The 22,586-nt window shown below is 37.8% G+C and overlaps 1 protein-coding gene across 2 annotated transcripts in view; it reads left to right on the top strand.

Moving 5' to 3' along the window:
- The window catches only part of LOC136041344 (eukaryotic translation initiation factor 4 gamma 2-like), a 61,165-nt gene extending 55,188 nt beyond the window's left edge, over positions 1-5,977 (top strand). For both annotated transcript variants that reach the window (XM_065725975.1, XM_065725976.1), the window contains exon 15: positions 5,535-5,977. In XM_065725975.1, coding sequence (XP_065582047.1) covers positions 5,535-5,594 — 60 coding nt within the window. In that variant the 3' untranslated portion in view covers positions 5,595-5,977. The remainder of the gene's footprint in view (positions 1-5,534) is intronic.
- The last annotated feature ends 16,609 nt before the right edge of the window (positions 5,978-22,586 follow it).

Raw genomic sequence — 22,586 nt, 5'->3', positions numbered from 1 at the left:
GGCACTTGGTATTAACCAAGTGACATATAGCAATCGCAAATTCTGTCGGTCTGTCTGTCTGTCGGCCCCGGTTTTGCTACTTTAGGCACTACCAGGTAAGCTAGGACGATGAAATTTGGCAAGCGTATCAGGGACCGGACCAGATTAAATTAGAAATAGTCGTTTTCCCGATTTGACCGAAAGTGGGGGGCCGGTGAATTCGGAAAGAATAGAAAAAATGAAGTATTTTTAACTTATGAGCGGGTGATGGGATCTTAATGAAATTTGATGTTTGGAATGATATTGTGTCTCAGAGCTCTTATTTTAAATCTCGACCGGATCTGATGACATTGGGGGGAGCTGGAGGGGGGAAACCTAAAATCTTGGAAAACACTTAGAGTGGAGGGATCGGGATGAAACTTGATGGGAAAAATAAGCACAAGTCCCAGATACATGATTGACATAATCGGAACGGATCCGCTCTCTCTGGGGTAGTTGGGGGGGGGGGGGTAATTCTGAAAAACTAGAAAAAATGAGGTATTTTTAACTTACGAACGGGTGATCGTATCTCAATGAAATTTGATGTTTATAAGGATATCATGTCTTAGAGCTCTTATTTTCAATCCCGACCGGATCTGGTGACATTGGGGGGGGGGGGGGGTTGGGAGAGGGAAACCTTAAACTTGGAAAACACTTAGAGTGGAGGGATCGGGATGAAACTTGGTGGGAAAAATAAACACAAGTCCTAGATAGATGATTGACATAAACGGAACGGATCCGCTCTCTTTGGGGTAGTTGGGGGGGGAGTTACTTCTGAAAAATTAGAAAAAATGAGGTATTTTTAACTTACGAACGGGTGATCGGATCTCAATGAAATTTGATATTTAGAAGGATATCGTGGCTCAGAGCTCTTATTCTAAACCCGACCGGATCTGGTGACATTTGGGGGGGGGGGGAGTTGGGAGGGGGAAACCTAAAACTTGGAAAGACTTAGAGTGGAGGGATCGGGATGAAGCTTGGTGGGAAAAATAATCACGAGTCCTAGATACATGATTGACATAACCGGAATGAATCTGCTCTCTTTGGGGTAGTTGGGGGAGGGGTTAATTCTGAAAAATTAGAAAAAATGAGGTATTTTTAACTTACGAACGGGTGATCGGATCTTAATGAAATTTGATATTTAGAAGGATATCGTGTCTCAAAGCTCTTATCTTAAATCCTGACCGGATCTGGTGACATTGGGGGAAGTTTGGGGTGGGGGAACCTAAAATCATGGGAAACGTTTAGATTGGAGGGATCGGGATGAAACTTGGTGGTAAAAATAAGCAAAAGTCTTACATACGTGATTTACATAATTGGAACGGATCCGCTCTATTGTGGGGGGGGGGGGGTAATTCTGAAGAATAAGAAAAAATGGCGTATTTTTAACTTACGAAGGAGTGATCGGATATTCATGAAACTTCATATTTAGAAGGACCTCGTAACTCAGATCTCTTATTTTAAATTTCAACCGGATCAAGCGAAATTGGAGGGGGGCAGTTGGTGGGACCGGAAAGCTTAGAAAATACTTAAAGCGGTGAGATCAGGATGAAACTGGATGGGAAGGATAGAAACTGACATAACTGGACCGGAACTGCTCTCTTTGGTGGAATTGGGGGGGGGGGTAATTTTGAAAATTGAGGTATTTGTAACTTACGAAAGGGTGACCAGATCTTAATGAAATTTGATATTTAGAAGGATCTTGTGCTTTAAAGTTCTAATTTTAAATTCCGACCAGATCCTGTGACAGTGGGGGGAGTTGGAGGGGGAAACCGAAATTCTTGGAAAACGTGAAAATTGGGGTATTTTTATCTTAGGAATCTTAGGATCGAATCTTAATGAAATTTGATTTTTAGAAGGAATTCATGTCTCATAGCTCTTATTTCAAATCCCGACCAGATCTTTTGACATTGGGGGGAGTTGGAGGGGGAAATCTTGGAAAAACACTTTGAGTGGAGGAATTGGGATGTAGCTTGGTAGATAGAATAAACAAATGTCCTTGATACGCTATTGACAGAATCGTACTGGATTCGCTCTCTTTGGTGGAATTGGGGGGGGGGGGGGTAATTTTGAAAATTGAGGTATTTGTAACTTATGAAAGGGTGACCAGATCTTAATGAAATTTGATATTTAGAAGGATCTTGTGCTTTAAAGCTCTAATTTTAAATTCCGACCAGATCCTGTGACATTGGGGGGAGTTGGAGGGGGAAACCGGAATTCTTGGAAAACGTGAAAATTGGGGTATTTTTATCTTACGAATAGATGATCGGATCTTAATGAAATTTGATTTTTAGAAGGAATTCATGTCTCAGAGGTCTTATTTCAAATCCCGACCAGATCGTTTGACATTGGGGGGAGTTGGAGGGGGAAATCTTGGAAAAACACTTGGAGTGGAGGAATTGGGATGAAGCTTGGTGGATAGAATAAACAAATGTCCTTGATACGTGATTGACAGAATCGTACTGAATTCGCTCTCTTTGGGGGAGTTGGGGGAGGGGTTCAGTGATTTGGCGAGTTTGGTGCTTCTGGACGTGCTAGGACGATGAAAATTGGTAGGCGTGTCAGGGAGCTGCACAATTTGACTTGATAAAGTCGTTTTCCCAGATTCGACCATCTGGGGGGCTAAACGGAGAGGAAAAATTAGATATTTATAACTTACGAGTGGGTGATCGGATCTTAATGAATTTTGATATTTAGAAGGACATCGTGGCTCAGAGCTCTTATTTTAAATCGTGACCGACATTAAGCCTCTTATGTTCCTTTTTAAATCAATCTATTGATTCATAGAATTTTGTCAGAACTCATACCATATGATCTCTTGGCTCTTTGCTCTTCTCGCCTCGTCACAATTGCCATATGAGCTCTTAGCTCTTGTTTATATACTGGCACGATAGTAGACTGGCTCCAGTCAAGTTGTGCATATTTCTTCTCCCAGACTTCCCGCATTGTCTGGTTTGACTCCTGGACTTCTAAGGGAGGAAGAGCTTAGAGATTTCAGGTGCTATTGAGTCTTCGCCTGGTGATCTGTTGTTCGTCGAGAGTTGTATGATCGCGCCTATCTCCCCGATCTTCAGAGGTTCCAAATCCAGGCTCAGAAAGATCCTTTCGGGGGTGTGCAGACTCAGCAAAGAATTGAAATATATTCACCATCGTTAAATCCTCAACCCCCTGTCATTACTAACTTTCCCGTCTGTGTATTTTAGAGCGGGTGCGTCTGTGTCTTTTAATATGCTTGATTTTTTTCAGTGGCTTCAGCAAATGGTTGGTGTGTCTTTCTTGTATCGTCTCTCATCTCGCTTTTTCAATTTCCATTGCTACCCCGTCCCAAAATTTCCTCGATAGGTGGCAAGCTTTGCGCAGTTCCTTATAGGGTGGCGATTTCTTGGTTTTGTTTTTCCAGGTGCCTAAGACCTCTTTGGCTGTAGATTCGACAGTTTCTTTAAAATGAGAACACTTCAACCATCTGTCGGTGGTTCATCATCATCGAGGTCGGCCAAGGCAGCAAAATGGTTTGTTATGGCCAAGGTAAGGAACGAAAGTTCTTAAGCCGAACTGGCCAGACATGACAATAAAAAATCAAGAGAGATAAAACTCTAAAAAAGAAAACTTCAAACGAGACGACGGCCAGTAGAATTAAAAGACTAAAACAACGCGGATATTTCGCCTGTATAAAACAAGGCGTCTTCAGCACAAGATAGAAAATTAAAAGAAAACTAATCTAAAAACAAATAAAAACCACCACCAAATATAATAAATACAATTGTCGCTACTTATCCACGTAGGGAAAAGCAGCTATGCGAGTTACTTCAATGAGAATCAAAGAGCAACTGAGGAAAATTTATGAAAATTGAAACTTAGTTAATTATTCTGTTGCGAAATAATCCTTTTGTAAGCTAAAATTGAAGCAACTCTTTTTGGTCTAGTGGGTAATCTTGTCCCCTGGTGATTGTGTAAAATTTTAATTCCCCCATCGACTATTGGTTCATTTTTTAAAAGAATATCATAAATTGGGTCAATATTTAAATTCCCTGTGTCTCTATTTATTGAAATATTAGCAAATATATGTTTTTTAATTTCTATAGCCTCCCTCGCTCACTGAGAAAAACCTATATCATTAGAAATAGCTGTAGCCTCATCAAATTGTATAAAATGTTCAGGATAAAAGAATGTGTGTTCAGCTAGAGCCGAAACAAAAGTTTCGGGAGGCTTTCTTAGTTGTAGGGTTTTTTCTATTGAGTAGCGATGCTCAATAAATCTTTCAGTAAATTGTTGGTGAGTTCTACCAATATAAAACTTTCCACAGGAACAAGGAATTTTATATACCCCACTAACTAAATCCCCCCGGGTTAAATCCTTCCCAGAATTAAGAAAACTACCTAATAGTCTCACTGATTGGAAACAAGTATCAATGTTATGTTTACCCAAAATTCTTTTAAGCATCTCCCCCAAAGTAGGTACATAAGGTAAAGAAATGAAACGTTTCGGTAAGTCCAATTCTGTGCACTGTGACACCCCAATAACCCTATTGTTGTGTTTAATGCGTCTATTTTTTATTATTTTATCAATGAATTTAATCGGGTAACTATTACAAAATAAAACATCCCTCAAATATAACAACTCAGAATCTAAAAACTCCCGGGAACAAATTCTGAAAGCTCTATCCACCAGTGCAATCACAACCCCCCCTCGTTTCACTGAGATAGGGTGGCAAGAGTGAAAATTCAAATACCTATCATTGTGGGTAGGCTTTCTATAAACTGAAAAAAGTAAATGGAACTCACTTTGTGTCATACCTAGACACAAGCTTCGAGACATCGATTCGGGGGGGGGGGGGTCATATACAAGACCGTAGCCTTGAGGTACCAGTTTTATTGACGTTTTAAGGAGTTAGTGGTCTGCAGCTCTGAAAACGCGAGAGTCTCGTGTGTCATTGACCTCCACCTTTTTTATATTCGGAGATAGTTTAAGCGGACTTTTGCTTGTCTATCGCTTGAACTTGGTGTTATAGTATGAATATGTTTGCGCTGGTAGTGAGTGTTTGCCACTACGAGGTTATTCCGCATAATGAAAGTAAGCCGACCTGTACCACTAGGGTTTCGGTTATGATACCCACGAGGTCCAATAGAGAACTAGGAACTATCCAGCTTCCGGCCAACTCTGGCATTGAAGTCGCCGCCTATGACGAGACCGTCTTTCATTAGGGGTATTATCTGTATGACGATCTGCAACGCGTAGAAGCCCTCTTTGACTTCCTCCGGTGTTTCTCTCGTTTGAGCATAGAGTAGCACGAAAGTGATATTAGCAAAAAGGCCACTAAAGCCAGCGCCAGCAATAGGAATTTCATCCGATATTCTTATGCTTACATTTTATTTTTCTGGTCGTTTTCTTAGATTTTGAGCTATTTTGATTCTATATGCGTCTCACTTTCAGGAGCAAATCCAAAAAATATTGAAACTGATCTGACGTTTGCCTTTTTTGATTGAATCTATTTTTCTTTTCTTTTTTTTCTTTTTTAGGTGAACAGTTGGTTGACATGGTTAGAGACAGCAGATTCTGAAGAAGAGGAGGAAGCTTGATGTTCAACTGGATTGGTTGTCAGTTTTCTGATCCTGTCCTTTAGGTTAAAGTTTAGTTAGACTCTACGAGTCATCTAGTTTGAATTAAGTCAATTAGTTTAGTTTATTTTATTTTTCTGGCCAAAGGAGTTTGGCGTTTCTTGGCCCACGAACTTTCTTTACGTCTGGTGTAACTGTGTTTCGTAAAGGTGATGGAATTAAAATAAGTGGGTGATAAAAGAAAACCTAAAAAAAATGTAAAAGATTAAATTATAATGACAGTATGTGATTTATCCGTTAGATGATTAATAGTGCGCTTGTTTAACGGGGGCTGCTCTACTCCCTTAATTTTTGTCTTTAGAACATCTAGTTTAATTTGAGAAATAAATCCGTCTTTTGGTGAATATTTTTACATCTGGTTAATTTTATGAGGAAATGCACTGTAAAAATAGAATTTGGGGGGGGGGAGTAGGAAGCGAGTTTATAACATGCAGCTTGTCCAAATTAGACTATATAAGATACCAAAGCCATAGAGGCCCTCTTAAAAATTGCCATCCGTTTTATATTATGAGCTATTTTATACATAGCTCTTTGATTTGTTGTTTCTACTGGCTAAATCTACATCTAAAACCACATGTCTATATAATAAACTTGAGGAATGCTGCCCTGAGTGTCGAAACTCGGAAAAAAGAGGCGCTTTGAACCCTTTCCCCAGTATTCGTACCAGTTATTTTATTCGTAAAAAAGCTTTTACCATTGAACTTCCTCCATCTTATATCCACATCTTAAGTAAGGACCTGCTAAATGTCTAAATATTAAGTTGTGAATTTGGAATTGCGTAAACGGTTGTTCATTGGCTTTAGAAAGAGGTTTAAGGGCAGCTGTCGAGATATCCCAGAGAAGGAAACAACAAAGAGAGAAATCTCAACAAAGAAGAAACAAATGGGAATATGACCAGTAGAAAGAAAAGATAAAACCTAAAACGACTCGGATATTTCGCCTGTATGAATAGAGGCGTCTTCAATGCTAATAAAACAAAGATAAAAACTAAAATAACCTAAAAACAAATAAAATCCTAAAACTAAGAAATAAAAGCAATCAATATCTACAATTGTTGCTACTGTGACTGAGCGTCAAAGAAGCTAATAGAGCTGTTTCATTGAGAACACCAAAGCAATGGGATAAAATAAAATGAAGTTAATTTTTCTGTTGTGAAATAATCCTATTGTTTGCTACTGTTGCTGCAATTCTCTTAAATCTTGTATTAAATATAATGCCCTGGTGATTTTGCAAAGCTTTATTACCCTCACAAGCTATTGGTTTACTATTAAGGAGAATGTTATATACTGGGTCAATAATCAAATTACATGTATCTCTATTTATTGAAATGTTAGCAAAAATATGTTGTTTTTTTTTTATTTCAATTGTCTCCCTAGCCCACTGTGTAATGTTGGGCAGTATTTTGATTAACGATCCATCGATATATTGATATTTTTACTTTCGATAATCAATATATTGATTTCGATATTTTCAATAAATTTTTTGCTCAGATTAATTTTGGGGTTTGTCAAAACTCAATTACGAAATTTACAATTAAAGAGTATTTTGCACTTTTTTTTCAAATTTTGAATACAATAAAAAGACTTCCATTACATGAATGAACATGACAAAAACCCTGATTTGAAATTACTCAAGATCAGGATAAAGAAAAATATGCTACTGGTTATTTTTGGATATTCAAATCAGCAACATGTCAATATTTTCCCCTGAGAATTGATTCAGCCTTTCAGTGATTAAATGAAAAAAATATCTTTTTTTTCAACTGAAAGCAACGAGCAATATTAAAACTTAAAAGAGCATAAATTTTCCCGTATATAAAGGGAAAACCCCTCCTCTATATCTGGCATTTCACGCCCTTGTGTTTCAGCAGTTGTTTATAAATAATTGGGACAAAAGCTAAAATTAGCGTAAAGAGTGAGGTATTTAGGAGGGAGATCCATCCTCGTATACGGGGTAATTTCTGTTTGTTTTAATGCTGCTTGTTACTTCAAGTTGAAAAATTAGTTTTTCTATCTAATTTCTGGTCTTTTTCCAAATAACACCAAAAAATACACCTTTTCTCTCCATGTGCAATCTCTCCCAAGACAATTTATCCTTGAAAGTTTCACCCTCTTAAGATATTCCTTCCACCAGACAATTCTATTCGTGCTAAAAATTCTCCATAAAAAACTTCTTGCGGACAATTCCGTCAGGAAAATTATTTTTAGCCTATTTTCGTTCGAAAAAAGACTTGTTTTACTTTTAATTTATAATTCTTTTTCAAATCATGCCATAAATCCTCCCTCCGTGGGAAATTTTTCGTGGAAATTCTGCCATACAAATGTCTCAGTAGAAGGTTTCTCCCACGTAAAGTTCCCCCATGGAGAATCCTCCCTATGGAAAACCACCCCTCCCCCACCACGGTAACATCTACCTGACAATTTCAACTCCTTTGAAAATTTTACCTGGGCTTTTTCCCTGGAATATTTTCAAATGTTGAATTGGGAAAAGAAAGTACGGTAGCTAAAGTAAAATGAATTACGTATAAGAATTCTGGTAACTTCCCCCGAGTATAGTTTTCCTTTGAAAGTTCATCTTTGGAAACTTCCCTGCCCATGGTAAATTCTCCCTTGGGAAAATACCCCCTCCCCACAGAAAAATCACCCTCCCCAAAAAATGTCTTTACCCAATAATAAATGCAGTATTTAAATACAGGACAATTTTAAAACTTGCAACACTTTCTCCAGGGACTTTCAGGGTTGTGTCATCCCCAGAGACATGAATACTTGACCATTCAACTATTTTGATCAAAATGACTATCTCAAATTTTTGATTCGGATGACTTTGGGAAAAAGGAGCGTGGGAGGAAGGGGGAATCTAGTTGCCCTTTGATCGTTTTAGTCACAAACTGGGGATCTAAAACTGTTGTTTCCGTTCGAGCAAGCCCTTTCCCGATCTTATGTGACCATTGGTTGGGTATGATCACCCTTACAAAAAAAAAAAAAAAAAAAAAAAAAAAAAAAAAAAAACTAATAAACACGCATCTGGGATCTTTCTTCTGGGAAAATATAAAAAAAAATCACATTTTTGGAGACGAAAGCTGGAAACCCTTACAGTATGATTTTCTGACATCCGAATCTGATGGTATGATTTTTATTAAGATACTTTGACTTTTTAGTGGCGGTCCCACCCTGTCTAAAATAAAATATGTACAAATTTTCTCAGGCTTCTAGCTTTTGATGGCTACATGAAACTTGATGAATTTTATATATCTGGAATTGGCATAAAAAGCCAATTCATTTGATGTATCTATTGTTACCAAATTCCGTGTTTCAAAGCAAGCCAAGCTACCACACTCGCCAAGTACCAACACCGACTAACTCTCCCCAAAATCCTCCTATCCTTCTATACAAAAAAAAACTGTTTTTCAAATCGCACATGTTATTTAGCAAGAATCAACTCGTACAACAAACACTTCCAAGGCTATACCAAGAAGAGATTAAACCCCTGGTAAACAAGAGATTAAACCCCTGGCAAACAATAACAAGATTCTTACACATGTGATTTCCTCCCCCTCCCCCAAATTGGCTTGATTCTTTAATGTCTGAATCAAAGGGACTTGATTCGGCACCTGCAAATGTTGATATAGATTCCAGTAAGGCCCAATCTATGTCTCTTGCTATTTTACTCTACTTGGAGATGATCGTTAGGGGTAATAAACAGTTTCTAGAAAAGCAGATTAAGGTATGTGGCAATAGAAGATATTTTATCTAGCAAATCCTTTCTAAGGTTCTCAGCAACATTTGAGAGTCCACCTTCACTAATCGTAGTTTGAGAACAGGCTATGCCAACTTACGGATACAGCTGTACATGCCGTGTATCAGCGTATGGTATGATATGATATAGATTTATTGCCTTCCAAAACTGTATGAATACAATGGGGAGCAGAGTACGAATAAAAAAAAAAAAAAGAGAAAAAGGCAGCAAAATACAGTTTAACTCAAATATATACAACAGATTTAATACATATAATATTCAACTATTAAAAGTTATTTCTAAATTAAAAGATACTCTGAAGAGTCAACCAAGGCTGATCTAGAGTCTGGAACTTATTTTGAAAATAACTCTCATAGGGACAGCAACATCTGGATCTATCAGACCATATCTTTAAATCAAATACTGGTTGGTGGTCCACGGTGCTAGCCCAAAAAAATACTTAAACTAAATCATACGCAGCTTTTTCTTATCTGTCCGAGTGAAACATTGACAAAGCGGAGATATGAATACAAAATGTGGCAGAACAAATGGATTATATAACCAGGCTAGGATATGACGATTAAATCTTGTCTTGTTTGGGACAAGCCTTCCATATGCACTAGGAATTTTCCTAAGGGTATCATCAATATCTAGTTCACGCGTAACCTTGAGCAACGTACCAATTCGGACTCCAAGGTAAGTAATAGCTTGAACTGGTTTGACTTCAGTACCCTCCAGAATGACAGATATATCATCGGTTGGCACATTATAGTTAAAAAACCACAGTTCCGTTTTGTTGGGTTAAACGAACGGCCAATACGAGAATATTCATCCGTTAAAGCACTGAAACAACTTTTTATTCCTTGTAGAGTCCTACTAATATTTAAATTATCATCTGCATACCTAATGAGCGACTCATCAATCCATAAAGAATACATGTTGTTGGGACTTTATATCGATCTTCAATAACAGAGCTACTGGACAAATCTGGCGAGTTCACAGCCCCTTGCCTTATACCTTTCTTTACCGGTATATCAGACTCAACTAGTACATCACAATTTACATTTCGACACTATTCTAACTCGAAGTGAACCACACATTGAGTCAAAGGGTTTTAGAACACATGCTTGGACTCCTCTTTGTGATGCCGAAAGCAGAATATGCTCATGAATGGATGAATCAAAAGCACGAGCAAGATCGTGTCCTGCTAGGACAAGAGAATCATTATTGCTTTCTGCGTTCATTAATATAGAAACTAATGAATAGAGCGCATGATCACAAGTCAGAGATGTCTGGAACCCAAACTGTGTGAGGCTTCCCTGGTTTCAGAATGGGTATTATTACATCAAGACATGGTGTTATCCTTCGGTAGTTTGAGTATTTCATCAAGTTCATTTTCGACAACAATTCTGTAGCACTGAATTGGGGCATTGAAACTGATCCGCAAAGTAAGTACTCCAGACCTCTTTGGTCATGAATAGAGCTTTAGAGGATGATTCCCTTGACTTCATCAAGTTTCTTTAGATTAGATTGGATCGGTGTCACTCTTTTTGCTAAATTCTTTAATGAAGTCTCTGCGATGCTTAGATAAAGTTTTGGCAAATATACGTTTGGTATAGTTCTACACAATGAAGGTCTGTCCGGATCGGGGCCTACCACTTTCGTACCATAGATGAAACCCAAACTTCGCAGGTTGACATGCTCGAGTTAAATTGGAGTTTGAGGACAATCTTAACATTTCTGCGTTTGCGCGAACTTTTCGAGAAGGTATTGCAGCTGACTCTGCACATCGAAGGGCGTGGCTTATTGAAGCGGAATAAATGTTCAACAGAAGTTTCTACTATGCTGCCGGTAGGCTACAGTTGGGCATTCATATTGGGAAGAGAACTTTAACCTTTTCAAGTATACTATCACACACTTGTTGATAGTACTGGATTGCAGCATGATCGAGCTTCCAGTTTCGCACATTGAACTTTGATGCTGCTTATGTTTGTACTTCAGGGAAATGGGCCGTTTAACTGCAGGGATATGGGTAAATGATCACTAAGTGTGCCATCGACTAACACTGACGCAGATAGATTCTGCACATCAAGTGACGTCACAACATGGTCAAGATTAGAAACGGAGCCACTGTTATGACAATAAGTGAAGTTTTTATCTTTATTCAGAACTTTGTAACCGTCTGGCAATATCCCGAAAGCTACTTGCGTTATTGGGTTATCAAAATCAGTGAGACCACAATTGAAATCGCCAAGAATTAAATAGTCATGACCCAACTGCTTTATTCTCGAGACGCACTTGGCAAGTTTCCTACAGGATAGGTTGAATTTTTTCTCCGAGTTTTCATTTTTTTAGTTCGTGGGAAGGTACGCACAGACTAAAACAAGCCCGCATACTTCCTCTGCAATAAAACTTTCATGCTGTTCAAAAAGTTTGGAGGTAAGGTTATCTTAAATTATAATGGCGATGCCTCCAGAAGGCCTTCCAGTTCCAGTAAACCTTGCTTCTTTAATAAAGAACTGACACTTGTCAGAGAACTTAACATACCCTGAGCTGTCTTTGCTTAAAAGTGTTCTTGTATTGAAACTACGTCAAGGTCCTCAGCAAACTTTTTAAGAATCTGTAAATTATCCGTCAGATTTCCGTTCATGTTCCAAGATACTACTTTGAGAGATGGAATATTGCCAGATATCATTGCGATTTTTTGTTGCATTCAACACTTCGGGACAACGGATGCTGTAACAGGAGTGATTATCAGATGTGCAAAGCGCACAGCGAATTGATTTTTCACAAGGATGTTTTTTTCTGATGAATTTCCCTCTTCGCCACATCTTGCGCAACGTTCAGTGTTTTGACATTTAGCCGCTAGATGACCAAAGTCCTGACAATTATAGCTGTGGCGTGGAACATGAATAAATTCATCGATACGAATCCGTTCATAACCGAACAAGGAGAGTTTCGTATAGCACGTTCCAGATCGGCCTTAGCGGAAAACTGTAATTTGAACGATCTTGTTGTTCGGATTTGCTCTGCTTTTCTACAATTTGGGATCATGGTTACTAGACTGTCCGCATCAATTTCCACAGATATAAATCGAGCTATACCCGTAAATGTGGGAGTTTTCGTTTTGGGATCCACTGTTGCATTATCTCCATTTAGAATAGCCACTCTGAGCTTTTCTGCCGCTTGTTTATCTTTCAAACATAATCGCCATTTAGTTGGGGTTTGTTTCAGTTCTCCGACCTGCTCCGTTATGCTAGAATCATTATTACACAAAGACTCAATCAAAGCTTTCCTCGCAGCAGCGGAGGGTAGCGGTTTTTTTTCAAAACGATCGCATAGGTGAATCTTGGCGGCGTTTGGGATTTTTCACTCGGTGTGGCTAGCTCCTTGCTCTTGGCAATAAGGATGTCTACCTATGTATTTAGTTCGTTAATGTTTCTTGTAACAAATGCACTGATTTGACTTCCGCATGAAGGGAGTTCCTGAGACTCGGCAATGACAAAAGTCGGTAGCTCTATGCTTTTTACATCACATTCTTTTAGTATTTTTATTATGTCGAGAACATTTTCACAGTCATTTTGCCACATAGATGGGTGTACATTTGCATGAATGATAGAATAGATGAGAATATTTGCTTCCTTAATAGATTCTCTTTTGAAGAAGTCGGTGCATTTGGATTGAATATTGTTCTTCCTCTTGGCCATTTTCGAAACAATCTTCTATGTTGGATCTTTTCTGCTGGACGTTCACCGGTAGATACCAGAAAAAAATGAAATAATATCGTTGTCGATATCGATATTTGGTACGATGTGTCGATATCTAATACCGCCCAACCCTTCCACTATGTAAACCTTCTATCATTAGAAATGGTCGTGGTATCGCCGAATAGTACGTAAGGATTAGGATGACGGAAATTGTGTTCAGCCAAAGCCGAAATGGAAGTTTATTAAATTTAGAGCTTTTTGTATTGAGTTACGATGCTCAATAAATCGTTCAACAAAGTGTTGGTGGGTTCCGCCAATGTAAAAGCTTCAACAGGAACAAGGAATACTATACACCTCATTACCCAAATTGCCACAAGTCAAATCCTTCCCAGAATTTAGGAAACTACTTAATGGTCTTATTTACTGAAAGTAAATAGGCTGAGTGGTTGGCGCGCTGGCGTGGGAATTCTTTATCCAAAGAGCACGGGTTCAATCCCAGTTATGACCAGTTATTTAGTTTGGGACGGGGGTCAGTGGCGTGACTCTGTAAGCTCAGCCAGAGTCGACGCAGCTGTAAATGGGTACCTGGAGAAGTTTGGGGATTGTAAGCAGGAAAGGTATGTCAAAGCACAGGATGGTTGCCCCCCCCCATTGCGCTTCCTGGATGAAGGGCCATGAAACGGAGATCAGCACCACCGGTTTGGACCTTAAGGGTCGAGTGCCGTCTTACTTACTTTTTTTGTTTACTGAAAGTATGTGTCAATATTATATTTGCGTAAAATCTGTTTAAGGTTTCCCCTAGATCCGGCACATATGGTAAAGAAATAAAACTTTTAGACAGATTGAAGACTGTGAAACTGTATTTGTTTTATTATTATGATTAATGTGTTTATTTTCTTTTATTTCGCTTATGAATTTAACTGAATAACCATTGCAAAATAAATTTTTCTGAAATAAACAATTCTGAATCAAGGTATTCCTGGAAACAATTTCTGAAAGACTTGTGAAATGAACCAATGAAATTGCAATTCTTCTTTTCACCGAAATCGGCATGAGTGAAAATTCTGATATTAGTCATAAAAAAAAAAGAAGAAAAAAAAAATATATTCTTGCTAATATTTCAATAAACAGACATACAGGTAATTTGAATATTGTCCCGATTTATAGGAGAAGTTTGGGGATTGTAAGCAGGAAAGGTATGTCAAAGCACAGGATGGTTGCCCCCCCCCATTGCGCTTCCTGGATGAAGGGCCATGAAACGGAGATCAGCACCACCGGTTTGGACCTTAAGGGTCCAGTGCCGTCTTACTTACTTTTTTTGTTTACTGAAAGTATGTGTCAATATTATATTTGCGTAAAATCTGTTTAAGGTTTCCCCTAGATCCGGCACATATGGTAAAGAAATAAAACTTTTAGACAGATTGAAGACTGTGAAACTGTATTTGTTTTATTATTATGATTAATGTGTTTATTTTCTTTTATTTCGCTTATGAATTTAACTGAATAACCATTGCAAAATAAATTTTTCTGAAATAAACAATTCTGAATCAAGGTATTCCTGGAAACAATTTCTGAAAGACTTGTGAAATGAACCAATGAAATTGCAATTCTTCTTTTCACCGAAATCGGCATGAGTGAAAATTCTGATATTAGTCATAAAAAAAAGAAGAAAAAAAAAATATATTCTTGCTAATATTTCAATAAACAGACATACAGGTAATTTGAATATTGTCCCGATTTATAACACTCTCCTTAAGAGTGAATCAATACGTAACGAATGCAATAAAGTTTTACAAAATCACCACGGGACTAGATTAAATAAAAAAATCAGGAGAATTGCAGCAGTAGTAGCAAACAATAGGATTATTTCACAACAGAGTGAGTAACTTCATTTTTATCTTATTTTTTCTAGTTGCTTCACTGTTCTCATTGAAGGAGCTCTATTAGTTTCTGTGACGCTCAGTCGCAGTAGCGACAATTGTAGATATTTATATTGGTTGTTTTTATTTCTTGGTTTTTAGGTTTTATTTGTTTTTATGCTATTTTAGTTTTTAACGTGACGAAATATCCGCGTTGTTTTAGTTTTTATCTTTTTCTTTCTACTGGCCGTAGTCCCTTTTGTTTTTCTTTATTGAGATTTCTCTTTTTGCTGTTGTTCCTTTTCATGGCTGTCTAGTTCGACTTTAGATCTTTCAGATGTCCCTTTTATGGGGTACGTTTGGACCTTTTGAAATTTTCATGGCACTCCATATTTATTGTTGTACGCTTAGACATCACGAGAAAAAACACTCATCTATTTAGCTGTACTCATCTATTTATAGCGCTACTCATCAGCTGTGCCCATAAATTTGCGAATACGTCATTGTTGGGCGGGAAATTTAAAAACTACAAGCTTGGAAATAAACTTGACAATTTCTGTCTTGTGGTGGCGCAGTGGATTTGACCTTAGCCTGGTAATACGGGACCCAGAGATCGAATCACGCTGAGGGAATGCACTGCAGGGCCGACGCAGGGACCTTAGTAGTCAAGAAGCGTCGTTAATTCTTAAATAATAAAAACTTGACAATTTCGTCCTGGGGTGGCGCAGTGGGTTTGATCTCAGCTTGGTAATACGGGACCAAGAGATCGAATCAGGCTGCAGTAATGCACTGCAGGGCCGACGCAGGGACCTTAGTAGTCAAGAAGCGTCGTTAATCTGATTCAAACTTGACAATTTCCTTGACTGTTTGTGGAGCCAAGAGGACCTTAAGGAGGAAAAAAATATACTAAGTTGTTCTGCCCTATGCTAAACAATCCTTATTTCCAGATGAATGTTTCTAATTTTCATAATGTCGAAAACTATTTTCAAGAAACACCATCATAACCATGATTACTGAAAAAAGTGTGGTTGACGGTATAGTATATATATATATATGTATATATATATATATATATATATATATATATATATATATATATATATATATATATATATATATATATATATATATTTATATATTTATATATATATTGGTGAAAGTATAATAACTTCGAATTTTTCAAAGTTGAAAAATAAATAAGAATTAAAATTTTTGTTTTGTTTTCACTAAATTGCAAATTATGTGCAGGTCTTTAGAAGGCGTGGGAAACGTCGGCCCTACTCATTTTAGTTTCTGCTCGTTTTGAGTTTGACTTGTTTATTCATTTTAGTTTCTCTTTGTTTTGGATTTCACTTATTTATTGATGGTAATTTCTGGGTGTTTTACGTTTAGACAATTATTGACTTTATTTCTGGTGATTTTTGGTTTAATGTATCTCTTTACTTTTCATTGAAAAATTATTTTGTGGGAAAAATTTTCTGATATTAATTTCGTTCCGTTTTTTATTGGGATAATCTTTTTCGTCAATAAAGAAAATGATATTTTAATTCTGGAAGTTTAACTAGTGCCCTTAGCATTAGTAATAGTAGTAGACCCGGTAGCAGGAGTAACATTAGTGCAGGAGTAGTATCAGTCGCAAGCAGTAATAGTATTCACATTTTGCCTTTTTGGTGTAGTTAATCGTCCCTTTCTCATGCCCTGATCTTTTCTACTTAATATTTTAAGCAGTTTCTGAGATATTGCTGAGAAGTTCTGTTGAGAACCTGCATGTACATAGTGTGTTTTGATTTAGCCCAGTTCCTGAAAGGTTCACATTAATACGATTGTCCTTAGTAAAATTAGTACGAACCCTGGTAGTAGGACCATACTACTACTAGGAGTAGCACGCATATATGGAATTTTTATTGCTACAACACACCCCGAAACCTGCACTAAAAGTTTCAACTTAATGCTCAAAGCTGTTCTTGAGATACTGCTGATACGGCCTTTTGACAGCCTGCATGTACAAAGTGTGTTTCAATTTAATTCAACATACCCCACAACATTTTCTGAAAATTTTCCGCTAATACCCTTAGTAGTAGTAGCAGTGGAATTAGTAGTAGCATTATGTATACGACACCTTTTGGTCAGTTTAACACCCCCCTGGACATGCACTGAAAGTTGCAACTTAATAATTAAAGCCTTTCCTGAAATGTAGCTTTTACGCCCTTTTAATAACTTGCATACTCATTGTGTGTTTCAATTTAGCGTAGTTTGCTATCCTTTTTAATATTCCGTGAAGGTTTCACCGTAATACCCTTAGCTTCAGTAGTAGTAGTGATCATTGTAATAGTTATGGTAGAAATAGTAGTAGTAATGCCAGTCGTAGTTGTAGTAATATGCACATTTCACATTTGGCCTAGTTGAACATCCCTCTTAATATACCCTGAAACTTTCAACTCAGTACTCTAGACCACCTTCCCACCCTTATAGTCATGTCATCCGTAATAGTAGCAACAGTGGTAACCTGCATATAGTGCCTTTTGTTAGTCCATCTTCCCCTTCAATATACCCTAAAAGCTGCAACTTAATTATGTAAGCTGTTCTTAAGATTTTGCTTTTATCCCCTTTTGAAACCTGTATGCCTTTAGTTTGTTTTGATTTAGTTGAAAATCCCCCTAAACATTCGCCAAAAGTTTCACCTTAATACCAAAGTGATCTTACAAAAAGTGTTGAAAATACAAAAGGACTTTTAGATCTGTTCTCTTCTGTGCAGTTGAGACTAGGCCACTGAAGGCAGTTCATTTCCATGGTATGGAAGTCTGACCATCGCTGTTTACGGAAAATCCTGAGGATTTGATACTCTGACAAAATCTCAAATGCTGATGTGCGTCACCACTGCTGGAACATCAAGCCCACAGCCACGATTGTTAAACAGAGAAAACTGCATTGGCTTGGCCATGTTTTTAGAAGACCCAATGATCGCATCATCAGGCAAGTGCTTCTCGCTGCTCCTTTGCCAAATTGGCACACACATCCTGGTGGTCAATTCAGGAATTAATTGGCAGCTGTTAAAACGACCTCGATACCATTGGTGGATTTTGAAAATCTGGCAGAAAGTGGGAGAGCTGCTGGCTCCGGTTTACTGGAAATCTGGTGCAAAATAGCGACAGATGGGAGTCAACCGTACGGAGTCTTCTAGATACTGGGTGAGGCGTCCGCATCTGGTCCAACAACAAGTGCAATTAAAGAAGTAAGATTGTGGGAAACATTTCGAATCATCCACTAAAAGCGCAACATATACATCTTCCCTTGTGCAGAATGATGTCGTCGATAGTGTAGGCAATGTCATTCCAGACCCAATTTTCAATAGAGCGAAAGTTGCGAAGCGTTTTTTTTCGATATTATTGATAAGATGAGTGATGTAACTTCAGAAGAACTGCTTGTTCTTCTCGTTTCTTCTGTTTCTATGACGGTCATCAAATACAAGACAGTTTTTCCTTCCGTTTTGACATTATCATGTCCGGTTTGTACAATAACAAATTCAGACAGCATAATGAATTGGGACACCCGCCTCAATACCAAGAAGAAAACGTCGGTGATTCTTCTCTTCAGACACTGCTCCTTTAAAAAGACATTGTCTTTTCCCAAGTCTTGAAAAGCTATGTGAAAACTCGATATGAGATTTCTAAAGCACTCGATTAAGTTTCTCAACGTTTCTTAACAACTTAATAAAATTTCTAATCATCACGATAAAATTTCTGAATCTCCTGGTGCATGTAACAACGTTTTTTTTTGTTTTTTTTTCAACTGTACATTCGCTCTTAATTTTATTCTCCATGTTACCATGACTATCTCCAGAGCGCTCATTTAGCACGCTAAACAGCTTAAAACATACCTCCGAAATCAGACAGGAGAGGGCAGGTGAATGGTGTTGCACACATGTCTATCAATTCAATTATTCAATTTATTCAAATAAAAAAAAAAGAAAAAAAACAACACCAATAATAATAAAGATCTTGGAAGCGAACTTGTGGAGGACCATAAAAACAAAAAATTGAAAATGAAGAAGAGAGAAAAAAAGAAAAGAGAAAGCATGGGTAATTAAAGCAAATTGAATAAAAATTTAGAGAATTATAATGTCAAAACTTTAGTACATTATTATACAGCGTGCGAAAACTTGTGGATAGCTCGACACTGGAGGGTATTATATTCCATTGAAATATAGATTTATAAATGGGGGATCGCTGGGCGGAACTAGAGACACACTTGGGGACAATGAAGGAGCGGTTGGATGAGACTCTTCAGAATTATTACTATTGAAATAAGACAATAATTGGGGAGGAAGATTTTTATGGTAAGCGGAGTATGCGAGGGATAAATCTAATTTTTGTATTATTTGTTCAAAAGAGAATACCAGACTCGGCGTACAAGTCCTGGGTGGGATATAGTCGGGGCAGCCGAAAAACTGCTTTGAAGGCACGGTTTTGGGCAGATTTTAATTTTTTTGGTAACTGAAGGACAAGTGTTGCCCCAAACAGATCCGCAGTATGAGATATATCGGTAAATAAAAGAGTAATAAAGGGTGACAAGGATATCGGGAGTAAGAAAATAATTCACACGATTAATCATACTTACCTGTCGCAATATTATGGCTCTGGTGTAGGACACATGTGTTGCAAATGATAGGGAGGAGTCTATGTGGATACCAAAAAACTTGGCAACTTCGACCTGCGGGAGGAGATTAGCAGAATATTTTAGGCCAAGTGCTTGCCGAGCTTCATTTTTTTGTAAGGGGTTCGAAATAATACAATCTGACTTTTCTCGCTGTTAATGGTCATTCAGTTAACAAGACACCACCCCTGTATTCTATTCAGAAGGGTTTGAGTATAAGTGACGACTGATGCTAAATTAGGACCGGTGATGAAAATATTGCTATCGTCAGCAAAAAGTACTGGGTGCACTGATGGACCCAGGCCCGTAACCAAATCATTAATATAAAAGAGAAAAAGTATTGGACCAAGAACAGAGCCCCGAGGGACGCCCCTCCGGACAGGTAGGGGATGTGGAGTCACCCCGCCCAGACTCACACTCTTTACTCTACCAGAGAGATAGGAGCCGAACCAAGAGAAAGGAACTCCACGAATCCCAGAGTTGTTGAGTTTACTTAATAAAACACTGTGATCAACCATGTCAAAGGCCTTTGAAAAATCCAGAAATAAGCCCAATACAGTATTTTTAAGGCCAAGTTGGGAACGTATAAACTGTGTGGCGTCTATTAGTGCATGTGCAGTTGAAAATTTGGAACGGAAGCCATATTGATGAGGAGAAATCAATGAATCCCAAATAAAAAGGGAGAAAGATATCGGAATACAATTCTCTCGAGCACTTTAGATATAACTGGGAGAAGTGAGATTGGACGATAATTACTTATCTCAGACGGATCGCCTTTTCTATGAATCGGGATAACAATTGCTGATTTAAATATTTCTGGGAAGACTCCATTGGTCATAGACAGGTTTGCTATGTGCACAATGGGTTCACAAATATAAGAAGATACGGTCCCAAGAAGCTTATTGCTTATGCCAAAGAAGTCAGGTGTACTACTATTAGAGAGAGATTCGATAACTTGAAGCACCTCTTTAAGATCAGTCGGAGAGAAAAACATGGATCTGGGATTCTTGCTAGGGTGTATTGACTGGGAGAAGGGACAGGAGTTAGCATTTGAATATTTGTGAAATAATTATTAAAAGCATCCGGTACTGAAATTGGGTCGATTAATCTGCCACTGATGTCCTTAAGGTTAATAGGTACAGATGTTGAATTCCTTTTTTTTAAAGAATTTCATTTATTGTGGACCAAATTTTTTTGCAAGTTCCCTTTGCAGTGAAAGATTTTTGAATAATAATAATTTTTTTGCTTCCCGTATGACTTTGGTATTTGAGTTTTTGTATTTTTTATAATTAGTCAGGTCAATAACGCTACTTGTTTTCAAGCTAACTTATATAGGTCATTGTTTCGGTATGAAGAGATTATCAGGCTACTGGACATCCAGGGGCGTATATGGGTAGTTTTTCGGTTTGATTTACGGACTGGAAAGGTTGAAATGTTAAGATCACTCAGTCACTCAGTCGAAGGATTTCAAACGATCCGTGAAACGGTTCATATTCACAGTATTATATATTCTATTAGACGTAGGGGTATTAGTTCTAGAGGGTTGAGTAGCTGGTAGGGAGAGATAGACTGGAAAGTGGTCTGACAGGTCAGAAAATATTATTCTGGAGGACAGGTGGTTTCCCAGGGAAGTGGATACAAAAATGTTGTCAATTACAGTAGCTGTAGACCTCATAGGATCAACCCTAGTAGGAAAAAGGATTGTGGGAAGAAGACCACTTGAGGTAAATGTTTCAAAGAAGGTATCACAATCATTATTGTTGCTAACGTTTAGTAAATTACAATTGAAGTCCCCAAAAACTATTGCCTTCTTTTGTGTTAAATTAATAAATTAATACAAGACAGTTTTTTCTTGCATTTTGACATTATCATGCCCGGTTTGCACAATAACAAATTCAGACAGCATACTGAATTGGGACACCCGCCTCAATACCAAGACGAAAACGTCGGTGATTCTTCTCTTCAGACAGTGCTCTTCTAAGAAGACTTTGTCTTTTCCCAAATCTTGAAAAGCTATGTGAAGAACTCGATATGAGATTTCTAAACCACTCGATTAAGTTTCTCAACGTTTCTTAACCACCCAATAAAATTTCTAATCATCACGTATTTTGCGTCCTGCAATTTCTAATTGCAACGTCAAGGTGGGTATTGAAGATGCTTCAGAGATTTTGGGAGGAAATCAAGGCGGATTAGAATATTAGAAGTAATTACTGTGCTTATGCTGTTTTGTATCTGATTTAGGGATTAGCAAGATTAGAACTTGGTTAATTGACTTCATTATTTTACCTTTTATAGTAGCATAGTAATAAATAAGTTCAAAAAGGTGACTATGACAGTAACATACTTAGTTGCTGGTAAGTTTCTGGACCTCCGGTAGGTTTTAGCTGGAGCCCACCACCCCGAACAAAAATCCTAAATACGGCACTGTTAGGCAGCGCTTGATTTATGGAAAAGTGATTTTATTTCAAAATGTCCACGGACAATGTTACAAATCGTTGGATGAAAGTCCTTGCTGTGTCACTCAATGTTTTGGTACAGTATAGCAGCAATTACAGGATCAACGGACCAGTTCTAGAATTCACTCAGTTACCTCGAGCTACTTCAGGTGTACAGATTTTACAAATCGTTGAATGAAAGTCCTTGCTGTGTCACTCAATGTTTTGGTACAGTATAGCAGCAATTACAGGATCAACGGACCAATTCTAGAATTCACTCAGTTACCTCGAGCTACTTCAGGTGTACAGATTTAACTAAGGAGATTCTATACGATGTTTCTTCACCTCTAAGGTTCTTGGCTCGGAGCTACCGACATTACCGATTTGACTTAATAAGTCCATATTGTGAGGTCTAAACCTTTTCAGAAGAATTAAAACCTTGCGACCGTGCAAAGTAACGTGGTTTTTTCCAAGCCACATTCTCAGCTAAAAAAAAAAAAAAAAAAAAAAAAAGATAGTGCTAGATAGTTTAAAAATAAGTAAGCCGTTAATCCAAGTGCAATT

Source organism: Artemia franciscana, unplaced genomic scaffold, assembly GCF_032884065.1.
Source record: "Artemia franciscana unplaced genomic scaffold, ASM3288406v1 PGA_scaffold_166, whole genome shotgun sequence".
Lineage (NCBI taxonomy): Eukaryota > Metazoa > Arthropoda > Branchiopoda > Anostraca > Artemiidae > Artemia > Artemia franciscana.
This window is presented reverse-complemented; position numbering and strand designations above follow the sequence as displayed.